General features: G+C 38.2%; 1 protein-coding gene across 1 annotated transcript in view; it reads right to left on the bottom strand.

Moving 5' to 3' along the window:
* Positions 1-14,413, bottom strand: part of VEPH1 (ventricular zone expressed PH domain containing 1) — a gene marked incomplete at its 5' end in the record, with an annotated part of 113,425 nt that overhangs the window by 17,770 nt on the left and 81,242 nt on the right. Inside the window, 2 exons of the mRNA XM_083364603.1 lie at positions 6,966-7,100; positions 12,241-12,380. Of these exons, the coding sequence (XP_083220729.1) occupies positions 6,966-7,100; positions 12,241-12,380 (275 nt within the window). The remainder of the gene's footprint in view (positions 1-6,965; positions 7,101-12,240; positions 12,381-14,413) is intronic.

The raw sequence follows: 14,413 nt of genomic DNA, 5'->3' as shown, positions 1-14,413 counted from the left end.
CCTAGTTCTCACAGTAAATAAAAGATAATTGTTTGTTATCTTATATGGTTCTCTAAAAGTACAGGAATGAGTAGTTTCTCCCTGACAAGTGACACTATAAGCCAATAGAAATTATTTTGCAATGAATTGAGAAAATGTTGCAATGTTTGTTTTAAAAGCAACATACCTGCTGTCCTTTGAAAATACCTATGAAGCAATTGACCAGAAATATGTAAGGATATAAATACATCTGAAAAAATTTATGGACTAGCAAATTTGCATTACACTATAAAAATATTTTCTGTGACATGTGCATAACTGAAAATTAGAACACAACCCTCTATGAAAATTTATTTAAAAACAAACATACAGACTGATTTGATTGATATACATGGATTTGGTCATATGCAGTAGTCAATAATAATTACACACTTAAATCATTGAAATAATTTATACAAATTTGCTTATGGGATAAATATGAAATTATACCAGTAGAAGGTAAACACTGGGTTTTAGCAACAGTTTTAACAATTAGTATTAATGGTTAATAACACACAATTATATGCACAATGCTAAATATGCATTTAGAAAGAAATCCCATTAAATTCAGTGGAAATTAAGGAAGCATTCATATGGATGGCAGAAAGCCCACACTTTTTTAATGATGATAACAGATTATTTCTCTCAGTGGCTCAGAGATAACAGACTAACAGAATAGCAGAGCTGGAAGGGATCTTGTCTTCTAGTCCAACATCCTGCTCAAGGAGTTGAACCTGGATGGTTCTGCCAGTTTAGTTTGCATTTCATAGCTCATCTTACAACTGAATGTTAAATTCTGATATTTGATAGAAAAGTTATCCATATTTATTCACATATTTATGTGATCTTCCTATAAGTATACTTATTTTTCTAGGCAATTTTCCCAGTGTCTATAACCTTTGTAAGCTATTTTTTCTACCATTATCCATTAAGATAAAGGACAATTCACCATGGCTGACTCCCATGGCTGACTCGCCACTGTCAACTCACCATGGAACAACCTGCCATGGGACAATTTAATGTGGGATAACTTAAGAGAGACACAAGTGAATTGCATAGGTCTTGTCTTACTTTAGGTTTGAACCTTCTCAAGTTAGAAAGCCTCGAAGTTGGAGACAGGCCAGAGAGTCCCAGTGGCCTATCAGCCAAGGCATGTGCTTTGTCGACCGTGGAGCAAGTACGACACACCCAGATAGTTCTTACACTGTTCCAGGCTGAGGGTGTGATGCGTCTGTGAGAGTAGGCCTGTTGCCATAGCTGCTTCTTCCTGGTGTGCTCACTGTGGGGGCCAGTTGCTCTGCTGACATCTAAGTACTGGCCCTGTGCCTCCAGAGTGATCAAATGTGCAGGGCTGGAAGGAGAAGTGGTAGGCTCGGGGTTCTTCACTGGCTTCATTTTAAAAGGGGTCTCAGATTTCTCTGGCGCTATTTCCTCAGCCAGAAAGAATTCCTAATCAGTCCAGAGGCATTTTCCTGGCGGGTCAATGAAGGATTCCTTGGGGATTCACCAGATCAGCCCATTTGCTCCCACTATACCCCAGGGGGATAAAGCAGCCTATCTGTAACTCCTGAAAACCATTCTTTTTGTCTTAAAAACAGAGAGAACACCAGAGATAGAATAAACCTGTGTAAGCCCCTAAATTCAATTTTTATGGCAATCAACCATTCAACTGCAATACATCACCCAAACTGAGGCTTTTCCAATCAAGCAACGCATCCAACTTCAATCTGTTTAGTTCCACCATGTAAACAAAATTAAGAAACAGTAAAATGGTGGTGAATAAGCTGGCAAGTTTTTGAGGGGCTACTTCTGTATTCCTACAGAATATGCCTACTTCTGGCATGAAAGATAAGTTTGCTTAAAAGTTGGCAAAGGTGACTCCCAAGTAGAAATGGTTAGGAACATGTTGTTTGGTTGAGCTTGTTTCTTTTTTCATCTCCCCCAGTGCACCTGCTTTTTCTCTCGTCAGTGCTTCCCATCTCTCCTGTCTCTGTCTCAGCTCCAAATCTTCCCTTTTCCTTTCCATGCAAGCAAACCTTAACTAAACTTAGCTCACCACTTCCCCTTCCAGCCCTTTGCATTTGGTGAGGCCAGAGGTGGAGGATCGCTACCTGAATGTCAGCAGAGAAGCTGGCCCTTGCAGCAGGCATGCCAGGAAGAAGTGGTGGTGGCGGGCCTCCTCTTGCAGATGCACCATGCCCTCAACCTGGATCTGTGGAGAGACTACCCGGGCGTGATGCACTTGGCTTGGTCGATGGAGCACACTCCTTGTCTGACGGGCTACTGGGACTCTACGCTTTGGTTCGCCCCAACCTTGAGGATTTCTAACTTGAGAAGGTTCAAACCTAAAGCAAGACAAGGCCTGCTGCAATTCACTTGTCCCTCTCTTGAGTTATCCCACACTGAACTGTCCAGCAGCAAGTTGACCCTTGATAAGTTGGTTGCAGCGAGTTCACCAGGGTGAGTTGGCTGTGGTAAGTTGTCCCATTCCACATCTATTACTAGATATTGCAAAATCCTGTTGGTGTGTTTGGTTAAGCATCTACATGCTGGGTGTTTTTCATATATCTATCAGAATCAAACTGATAGATTCATTTAAAAATTGTGATGGGACCAATTTTTCTTCTGTCCCTGCCCAGAAGATATGTAAGTGGACACTTTAGCACAGTAATTCACAGTCTTGCAGCTTGAAGATGTGTGGCCTTCAACTCCCAAAATTCCCTAGCCAGCATGCTTGCTATGGAATTCTGGGAGTTGAAATCCACATATCTTCAAGTTGCCAAGGTTGATAGACACTGTTCTAGGATATAATAGTGACTACATATAAATGCCTGACAATAATTTCTACAAAACACAATACAGTATAATCAAATATATTCATGGTCCCCAGCAAAGACAGATTTATCCAGGTTGAGGAAACTATGCCAGATAGTGAAGGATAAGGTTTTCCTATTCCCTACCTCTTGAGTAATTATGACAAGTGTTTAAAAGAACTATTTCAATCAACCAGGGGGAAAAAGAAATATTTAAAAAACTTTTTAAAAGATTCCCCAGTGAAGAATTTTTAACCATATTTAGAATGCCAGGCATTTTAAAATTATTTGACTGATATAAAACATCTGGCTCTTTCTGATTAAATATAGCAGAGTGGTATAGTTGACATGCTTCATTATGTTAAAATTGGCCAGCTGTAAATTAAAACAGCAAACCCCCCCAATCAGATTTATTTAGCTTTAACTTGCTCTTTATCAATTTATCTCTTCATGTTCACTTTTGTGTTAGAAGTATTTTCTCAGGGAAAATTGTTTAAGCTAAATCTTTTACCACAAAGGGATATTCTTGTCTTGAAACCAGTGGAGTCCAACAGATTTATGTCGCAGGGCAGTTAAACTTGCTGTCAAAGGAGGCTACATGGCCTGTTAAAATGTGTTTACATCAGCAATTGAGGCTAATATGTTTCCAGCTTTAGAAAGAAAGCAAAAATAATGTGGTATGGAATAACTTCATACTAGCAGCATTAATAGTTACATGTAGATTGAAAATGTCAAACTAGTTCTATGCTTGTCCTCATGCTTGCAATGCATGCAGTCAAGCATGCTGATAGAATTCATATCTGAAGGGAATGGATACAAATCTTGTTGGATATAATCCAGATGTGTTGCCACAGAGCTGAAAGTAAAATTGCAATTCTTCTCTTCATCATGCTGGTACTCAGTAGGGTAGTTATCATAGTTGTATGTACAAACAACAAATGCCAAATAGAGTCCCTTAATTTTTAGAATAAGTTTAAAGGCATAATCAGAAACTTACTTTCTTGGAAGTGAGTGCAAGTGAAAAAAATTGAAAATATTTCTAGATTGAGTTTGTAGCATTCCTTCTAGAAACTCACCTAATACTACCAAGCAGAAAAATCTTGTGGCAACTCCACCATTATTTCAACTATTCCTTTTTCTTTCTTAGTAAGAAAATAAGAGAAGTATCAGAAAATCAAGATTATATATAGGCAAAGATTATGTGTGGGAATCTGGAAAATTCTGTGAACCAGGTGGATATGAGAACAGGAATGATATAGACCTTTCACATTATATGTACTAAAATAGTTGTCAGTAAAGGAGAGTATCTGTAGCTCAGGGTTGAAATGAGGGGTCCTTGGTGCTGTCTGAACTTGGTTGTTTTCTTGCAGATGTTTCATTACCCAAACTAGGTAATATAAACCATGCTAGTAAGGAATGGGGTTTGCTCTCAGTTTATATTTTAGTGGCTTGCCCTATCAGTGTTGCTGGGGTGATTTTAGAGGCTCTTTGATTGGGTTGCTTACTGTTCCCTTGTTGGCAATTCCTTGATTAGGGTATTGTTTACTTAATTGTTGGTCTGATGTTAATCTTGGAGTTAATCTGTATTCATCTGGGTGTTGATTGCTGGTGAGAAGGTGTTTTGGGTTTTTTGGTTCCCTTTTTGGCTTGTTGATAATCTCTTCTGCACAATATGTAAATATTATTTACGTCTATATATCTATTGAGGGCCAATTTATCAGAGTGCCAGGCTTCCAGAAATTCTCTAGTGCAGGGGTGTCAAACTCAATTTCATTGAGGGCCTTATCAGCATCGCGGTTGCCCTCAGGGGACCGGGTCGGTATGGCCAGGGTGGGCGTGGCCTACTGGGTGGGCATGGCTAGAGTACGTATGGCCTACTGGGTGGGCGTGGCCAGCTCTACATCGTTCACATCAAGGGTGCCTATGGGGGCCTGGGCAGGAGTGGGACAGATCTGAGGGTCTCTGGCAGAAGGAGGGTCTCTGGGCCAGGGCCAAGGCAGTGGGGGCCGTTCCCTCACTGTTTCCAGGATGGCTTTGCAGGCCACATGAAACCACTTCGCGGGCCGGATCCGGCCCCCGTGCCTTGTGTTTGACATGTCTGCTCTAGTGCTTTTGCAAGATGGGTGGCAAACAAATCTGATAAATAAATAAAACCAAGGAGCCTTTAAAAATATTTGATGATTTGCTGTGGGTTACCTTTGGTAATCAAAGCAGGAAATGATAACATTCCTTGCTGAAGAGTCATCTTTTGAGGTTTTCTACGTGACTGAAATAGCATTTTTCTTGTCTAATTTATTTCTAGATTTTTTAAAGCAAGGCATCACTGAAGGATTGAGAAAGAATTTCTCATTGCTTGGTTTCAATTATGCAATTTGAAGTTAGGGTTGCAAATATATTTTTCTTGTTATAAAAAAGAAAATTGTAGTCAGTTAAGGCTTACCTCAAATATGTTTTTGTTTTAAACAGATTCCATGCCGGAGATTCAATTGAACCCAATTAAAGATTAATAGATTTGACCAGAAATTCTTTGCTGACTTTGAAACAGTATTATTTACAATCTTTGAAAATGCAATTGCTTTGAAACAGTAATCTTTTCAAAGGGCAAAGGTTGACACGACAGAGCCTGCGCAAATAATTACTCTTCTGGAGTCCCTGCCATAACCCACAACTATGTGACTTTGCAAAAGGGAACTAAACAATTCATTATGATAGTTTCTCTGCTATTTGAAATGAGTTTCCCCCTCTCTCTTTGTAAATAAGAAAAAAGCTTATTTGCATTTTCCGTTCATATATCAACAGCATGTGGAAAAGATTAGTGAGAAAACTCAAGACATTTCTACAAACAGATGGCATAAATGGAAACATTGCAAAGATCAGAACTGAATTCCTGTGTATTGCTTTGCCACTGTCCTCCAGTCATGAAAGACAATGAATGTTACCTATGACAGATTGGTAGGATTTTCATAGGGAGTATATTTCTGAATAACAACAACAGACAGTATATTTCTGAAGATCTACAATGGGAGAAGGAAATTAGCACTTCCAGAAGGTATCTGGCAGATGGCTGCTGAATAAGTAAGATGGTCTCCAATTTCATTCAACAGACTATATGAAGAATTATAGGCCTAGGTCACTTTGCTTTAGCTTCGGATCCAACCTAGAATTAAGCAGAAATTTCCTGACAGTGAGAATTAATCAGTGGAATGGCTTTCCTCCAGAAGTTGTGAGTGCTCCATCACTGGAGAAAAGATTGGACAGCCATTTGTCTGGAATGGGGTAAGGTCTCCTGCTCAAGAAGACCTCCACAATCCCTTCCAACCTTGTTATTCTATATTCTGTGATCACATAATTTAGTGCTGTCATATAGCAACCACGTGAAGAAAGGCTGCATCACGGAAAAATATTAAAGGGTACTGTTCTTTTATTCCTGATCTTCAGAGACAAAATATACTTATATTATTAATACAGTGAAATTTCTAATCTATCTCAGCAGGTAGAAATTGACTGTCCTTGTGTGGGCTGGGCTAATAAGCAGTGCTGTTCCTGGCTAGGATTTGGGTAGAGACTACAAGGGATTTTTTTAGGGCTGTAGGCTAAACTGGGCAATAGAGAAAAAGGCAACAAAAAGCAGTCCAGACTGTAATCAAGAAACAGTATGATTATTGTCAAGATAACAACAGAAATTGAGCTTGACCTGAAGAAGACTTCATTTTTCTTACTGGTTGAACACAGATGAGATACAATAAATTAAAACAATGCATGTAAAAAGAAGGGATTAAAAAGATGTTGGATATCACAAGAAGCTTAAAACTCTGGAGGCCAGAGCAATCGAAACCTTACTAGCAAACCAGAAGGTACAATATTATAAATTATTCATATATTTAGCCAGCCATGTATGATTATCAAAGATATAACAAAGATGAATCGGATGGAGAGAATCCTCTGTAACCATTTCCCATCATTTTTCATTTGAAAGCTTCACATATCAAGCAATAAACATCACCTTCAAAATTCCAACTTTTGAGAATTTATAACTGCCTTCACCATATGCATTCAGAGATATGGTCCTGGTCTTTCTTGCCGTAAATAAAGATAACATACCCTCCCCTTGAAGGTTTATGAGGAAAAAAATACCTTCTTGTGTGGAAATGTAGATTGCACCATTGCAGTTTCAAAACTATGTGTTCCTTTAAGCTGAGTTTTTTCCCACAAGGTCTTCAGAACTTGCAAAGAATTATTCTGCATGGACAATGGTTCTGGAAACAAGCCCTAATGGACAAAAAGAAAAAAACAATACTGACTGAAGAGAATATTTGTAGCTCAGGATTCAACTGTGGGGTCCTTGGTGCTCTCTGAGCTTGGTGGTTTTCTTGCAGACATTTCATTATCGAACTAGGTAACACAGTGCAAGAAAACTATCAAGCATAAAACCAGTACTTTTCAGGTATTATTTTTCCATTTGCAAGAATCCTGTACACCGTATCAGGTTAAATACCCTTGCATCTCTAGATGAAATTGGACATTAGCAAAAAACATTTTTTGCAATTAATAATTAAATCAGTGTTCTAAAAATATGATCCTATTGGGCAAACTTAAGAAACATGCCATAGATTAATACTGGGCAGAGTAGTCATGAACGCCTTGGAAATGATATTAAAATGTTGTGACCATGCACATCAGAATTGTGCAAGATATGGAATTTCCTGTGATGCTCTATGGAAGTGAAACTTGGGCTTTGAAAAAGCAGGACAGGAAATGTATTTATGTTTTTGAATTTTTATGTTGCAGCTGACACCTGAGAAGACCTCCAAGGTCCCTTCCAACTCTGCTATTCTGTTATACACCATGGCCATCCAAGAAAACTAACAAAGGTATCATCAAACAAATCAACTCAGAGTTGTCACTCAAGGCACAAATGTCTAGGCTAAAAGTTTGGACTTAGTGGTCAGGAGAAGTTGGGAAGGTGTCTAATGTTGGGAAAGTGGAAGGAGAGAAAAAGTGGATGGCTATGATGGATGGATTCAGTTACTGCATTGATGAGTGCTCCTCTTTAAGATTGGAAAGGCCAGATTAGGGATAGGTCATCATGGAGAAAATCTATCTATAGTATATGGTCAATAACCACTTGATGGCACATAATCAATAACCATTGGTCAAACAATGATTTGGGCCTGATATTTTTAAACTATATTTTTTTAACTATAGGAGATATTGATGACAGTATCTATGTGCAGAGTACTGAGGACAATATTTGGAGTAAATGTGGGAGAAAATTTTTAGAGAGCTCTTCTCAAATGAAGCTGGTAATGTTTTGCTTCAATGGCAGCATAGCTTCTTTGGGAGCTTATGTAATTATTAACATAAACTTAATTAACATAAAGATATTTGAATGAATGACTTACATTAGAACAAAAATTCAACATAGTTTTGATTTTAAATGAATTTAAAGATTTTCATGATTTTGACAAATCCATCTTTAAGCATTAGTGCAAGATAATGCAAATCATAGTGTAATTGTGGTCATGCAATTGCATAGACTGTGTTTATAAAAGATCTTACCAATGCTATAAGCAGCTTTTCAGCAAAACACAACCCAAGCATCTATCATAGCAGAACACATTGACTCATCTATAAATTAAAGTCTAATTCTCAGAGCCACAACCAAATTGATTCAACACAATCTTCTCTTTCCTATTTTTGTCAAACTCAAACTTATGGTTAAGTAGTATTTACAAATATCTCCATAGAATTTTCATAGACAGTAGTTACAAAGATTTTAAACTATTAAAATAAGCAAAGAGAAAAAATTGGGACTGACTCCCTTCTTTCAAATTACAGCAGTCTCAGAGAAAGAAAAATTGATTTGTATCCAGCTGAAATATTATGCTTGACATTAGAAAACAATTTTATTTTAGTTTTCCTGATTTGCTTCCAATTATGTATTTTCAAATTAAACGGATCAACAATATAAGCTGATACATGTTTGTTACTAGGTAAAGTTAATTGTATTCAGAGATGTCCACTCCTAGGTAAGCATGTACAGCTCAACTATGTGGAAATTACCTGCATTTTAACTTAATTGGCAGTCCATAATAAAATGGTCCATGTTTATGTGTGTGTAATTACAGTAATTATAGTATAATGAAAATAATGAACACTTCTGTCATAAAACTTAATTGGTTTGCCCAGACTCTAGGATTGTACAGAATGATCAGCAAGAGAAAGCATAACAGTAATCAGAGCAAAGAATCCTTTGATGCATGTACAGAGGCTTCCACATGAACTTAAGAGAGAAGGAGAATTACATTTTTTAAAATGAAAATTATTATAGCATTCCCCACTTCCCAGAATTTCCAGCCAGCTCCATCAGCAGAAGGGGAAGCTCATTAAAAGGGAACCATTATGGACTAGAGTAACTGCTTGTGGCTGAATGCAAATACATATTCTCTTTACATCTAATTTAAGTTTAATTTGCTACCATAAACATTATTACCAGTAGACACCAAAAAGTAATCAGGCTTACACACCAGCAAATCTGGAACACACTGCGGGTATAACTGAAAATGCAGAGGGGCAGTGGGGCAATAAGATTGACCTAAACAGTGTGATTATAATATCAAACCATATTCAGCAGTATTGGAACTCATCACAGGAAAGTGACTCTCCCATATTGTGAATGGGACCTGAAGCTACTGTCAAACTTGTAGCTGCTATTCTCTGCCAGAAGTTCATATTAAAAGGCTTCTACATAGGATACTCCAAACTTGTTTCCATTTCCTCATTCAAAAAGTTGTTTGGTAATTGGCAGAACCCTCAATTCAACTGAAACACAATTTGCAGTATGTATGTATATCCTTATTTTAAAAAGCAGAATATTCAACTTTATTTGGCATCATTATGAGAGATGGTAGGAAAGTTGTATGAGGCAAGGGCCATAACTGACCATAGGTTGAAGATCTACCAATAAGCAGCATTACCACTTAATGGCCAAGGAGGGACAAGATGGATGAGATGGCAGTACTAATTAAAAAGATCTCTCTCCAGATAGTGGTTATGACAATGGGGTCATCATGCTGCATGGTTATAGGGATAGCAGCCTCAGTATACCTACCCTTAGTGTTACAGAGCATTCATTTGCCTAGGGGTGCTGGTTTGGGCACCAATGGAATGGGAACTGCTCAGTGGTCTTGTGTGACATCCAGCCAAGTTATTGAGGCTGTCATGGAGCATACTTGGTGGGGCAATAGCCATCTTCTTCATTACATATTTCAGCAAGACTTGGAGGACTTGGGAAGCTAGATCCTGGACTGCTTTGTCTACTGCTTTTTTTGGCAGTGGTTCCATAATATGATTTTGCTTTGAATCTACTTTTAGCATCACAAATATATTTTATCCACACATATATCGTAACAAAGGGAATGATCAATAATAAGTAGTTCATAAAATTATTATCAACTTGAATTCATAATTAGTTCCCTCAGATATCCCGGACCCAAGCCATTTAGGGCTTTATAGGTCATCACCAGCACCTTGAATCTCACCCGGAGGGCAACCGGAAGCCAATGCAGCTCGCGGGGTGAAGGTGTTACATGGGAGTATTGGTAACCCCCCATCACAACCTGCGCGGCTGCATTCTGCACCAGCTGAAACCTCCGAGTGGTCCTCAAGGGCAGTCCCATGTAGAGAGCGTTGCAGTAGTCCAATCGGGAGGTCACAAACGCATGAGTGACTGTTCACAGGGCATCTCGGTCCAGGTAGGGCCGCAATGGCGCACCAGGTGAACCTGGGCAAAGGCCCCCATGGTCACGGCTCCTATATGGTCTTCAAAACTGAGCCGCGAATCCAGGAGGACGCCCAAGTTCCGAGACCTATCAATGGGGGGTAACACCTCACCCCCCCATCATTAAAGGTGGAATGAACTGGTTAGTCCGAGATGCCAGTATGCACAGCCACTCAGTCTTGGCAGTATTGAGACGAAGCCTGTTTCTCCCCATCCAGATCCGGACCGCCTCCAGACATCACGGTGAGGGCATCACTGGGTTGGTTCAGGGTGGAGAAAAAAAGTTGGGTATCATCAGCGTACTGATGATACCGCACCCTGAAACATCTATCTATCTATCTATCTATCTATCTATCTATCTATCTATCTATCTATCTATCTCCCTCTGTCTGTCTGTCTGTCTGTCTGTCTGTCTGTCTGTCTGTCTGTCTATCTATCTATCTATCTATCTATCTATCTATCTATCTATCTATCTATCTATCATCTCTCTCTCTCTCTCTGTATCTATCTATCTATCTATCTATCTATCTATTATCTATCTATCTATCTATCTATCTATCTATCTATCTATCTATCTATCCACCCTGCTTCACATTTTTTGTTCTTTTATTTTCTTTTTTGGTTTTCTGTTTTTTCTTTTCTTTTTTCGTTTCCACATTTACCGCGCTATATTTTTTCACTTTATTTGAATGTATTTCTAATTACCTATGTAAAATCTTTTAATCCTTACATGGCATGGGTCTGGAATACCTCGGGGACCACCTTCTGCCGGCGTCGACTCCCCTCCGCCCTGTGCGTTACCACAGAGAGGGCCTCCTCAGGGTGCCTCCGGTCAGAGAATGCCGGCTGGTGGCCCCCAGGGGGAGGGCCTTCTCTGTGGGCGCCCCGGCTTTATGGAACCAACTGCCGGTTGAGCTCCGGATGGCACTGGATCTTCACTCCTTCCAGCGCGGGTTAAAGACCCATCTATTCGAACAAGCTGGCCTGGCCTGATGGGGGAATGTCAGCGTTTTAATGGGTTTTATATTCTGATTGTTTTAATTGGGCAATTATTTAATCCTTTTTTAACTTTTGTATTTCTATTTATATGCCCTGTTCACCGCCCTGAGTCCTTCGGGAGAAGGGCGGTATAAAAATTCAATAAATAATAATAATAATAATAATAATAATAATAATAATAATAATAATAATAATAATAATAATAATTAATAATAATAAACTGTTTTTTTAAAAAACAACAACAAATCAGTACAGTGAATGGCAATATTAAATCACTGTTCAGTGCAAACCAAGTCTAAAAATGACCCCAAAAAAACATTTTTAAAAAACATTTTTAATCCCTTTTATAAGGGTGGAGTTGAAGCAACTGAATGGAACTGAGCATTTACTGGCTGGATGCCCTTCCTGATGGCTATGCAGAGCTCACAGCAGATATTTTCTCTGCGCCCTGATAGACAAACATCTTTTGGCTGCCTAGGATTGAACTCTCAACCGTCCGAGTGGGAGGTGAGTAGCTTCAGAACAACATTAATTTACATCAATATATCTCAAGGGATTACAGTTAACACTGATTTTAATTGACAGCCACTTTAACACTTATTGTGATGTTTATATTCATATTGCACACACCTGCTGAAAGAGAAACATGATATGGATCCAAAGTTGAGGCTGGTGACTGATGAGAGCAAAACTGGATTTACTGTACAGGCAATAGTGACCTTTCAGGGGACAGCTGAAGGACAACTTTGCTACACAACTTTTAACTGTATCTAGGAACAAACATACACATTATTAATATCAACAATAAATACAGACGTACCATAAGTCTGACCAGTGCTTTTTTTGTAAAAGAAAAAGGTGCCGGAACTCACACATGTCATACAACCCGCCTTGCCTACCCTACAAGGTTCCATCCAAAAAAGGTGCTGGAACTCCGTTCTGAGCGTTCTATGAGAAAAAAAGCCCTGAGTCTGACTAAACATTTACTATTTTAGATTTACAGCTGACTACTTTTGTATATAACTTTTGTATTTTACTGTAACATAACCTATAATAAGAAGGAACCAAAGTAAAATTGATCTAATCATAAATCAGTGGGTGATTTGTCGTATTTCTGGATCTCTTGTTTTAAACCATAGTTATGGTCTAAATTATGAAGAGCACTTCAGGTAAACAGGAAGTGATTGTTGGATGAAATAACAATGAGGGTCATTCAGTTTTAATATTCAGAACAAATTCCTGACCTCAGAATGGTTTTAATTGTAAGGAAGTAGCATGACTCAAGGTTCCAATGAAAAGGATAATTCCTTACAAGCCAGTATAAGCCAACAAAAGCAGAAGAATATGGCATTATCAGATGTGGGATCCATCTTATTGCTTATAGAATGGCTGGAGTTTCCCAGCAATCAGACAGTGATATTGTCTTTTTTTTATTAAAGAGTTTTACAAAAACAAAATTTTACAATATATCCCCAAATCCCTCCCACCCCAAACCCACCCACTTCCCCCCCCACTTCCCAGAGCTAAATACAGGATTATAGTTACAATAATCATATTCTAAATAAAATTATGCATAATATACAATTAACCAAATTCATAATGTACTTTAACTCTCTTTTAACATAACTACAAACAACGTACCAATAACAATATCCCACTAAAATCTATTCATAAGCTAAATGGAACTTTTTAGTCCCATATTTGTTTTGAATATAATTTATCCATCTCCTCCAAACTGAAATATATCTTTCCTGTGAATGATCCTTCAAATAAGCAGAAATCTTAGACATTTCTGCAAGATTCGAAACTTTAAACACCCATTCTTCTACAGTGGGCAAACTATCCTTCTTCCAATATTGTCCCACCAGTAACCGTGCTGCCGTTATCATGTTCAAAATCAAGTTAGTTTCTTTAACATCACAATCTACAACAATACCCAATAAAAACAATTGCGGGGAAACCTTTATCTTTCTCTTAAAAATCTTTTGAATGTTCCACCAAATTTTAATCCAAAAAGCTTTTATATTTCTACAAGTCCACCACATGTGAAAATAAGTAGCTTCTAAACTACCACACCTCCAACATTTAGACTGTAAATTAGGATACATGTTGGACAACTTCTTGGGATCCAGATGCCATCTAAAAAACATTTTATAAAAATTTTCTCTTAAATTTTGAGCCTGGGTAAATTTAACATTTCTGACCCAAATTATCTCCCAGGTGTCCAACGAAATTGGTTCCTGAATATTTTGTGCCCACTTTATCATGCAGTCTTTAACCAGTTCCGTTTCCGAATCCAATTCAATTAAAGCATTATATATCCTCTTTATATGTGCACAATTTGAATCTCTAATTTGCTTTACTAAATTTTGATCTGTAATTGTGATGCCAACCTTTTGATCTGACTTCCACCTAGCTTTCAATTGGGTATATTGAAACCAAGAGTAACTTATGTTTTCTTGTCTTAACTCCTCTACTGGTTTAAGTTGCCAATCATTCCCTTGCAATCTAAGTAGTTCCTTATAAGAAACCATATCCATACTCACTCCCATAGATACGCCCTCTATCACGTGTCCAGGAATTCCCCAAATTGGTATTAACTTATAATAATACTTTTTCCAGACACGCAATAAAGCACTTCTAAGAATATGGGATTTAAAAGCCCTGTCTACCTTCTTATCGTAAAGCAAGTATGCATGCCATCCATATACCAAATCCCATCCCTCAAGATGAAGTATTCTCTTGTTAGTTAAATTAAGCCAATCACTAACCCAGGTCAAGGCAAACGCATCATAGTACAATT

The sequence above is a fragment of the Vipera ursinii genome, assembly GCF_947247035.1.
Source record: "Vipera ursinii genome assembly, chromosome: 5".
Classification (NCBI taxonomy): domain Eukaryota; kingdom Metazoa; phylum Chordata; class Lepidosauria; order Squamata; family Viperidae; genus Vipera; species Vipera ursinii.
This window is presented reverse-complemented; position numbering and strand designations above follow the sequence as displayed.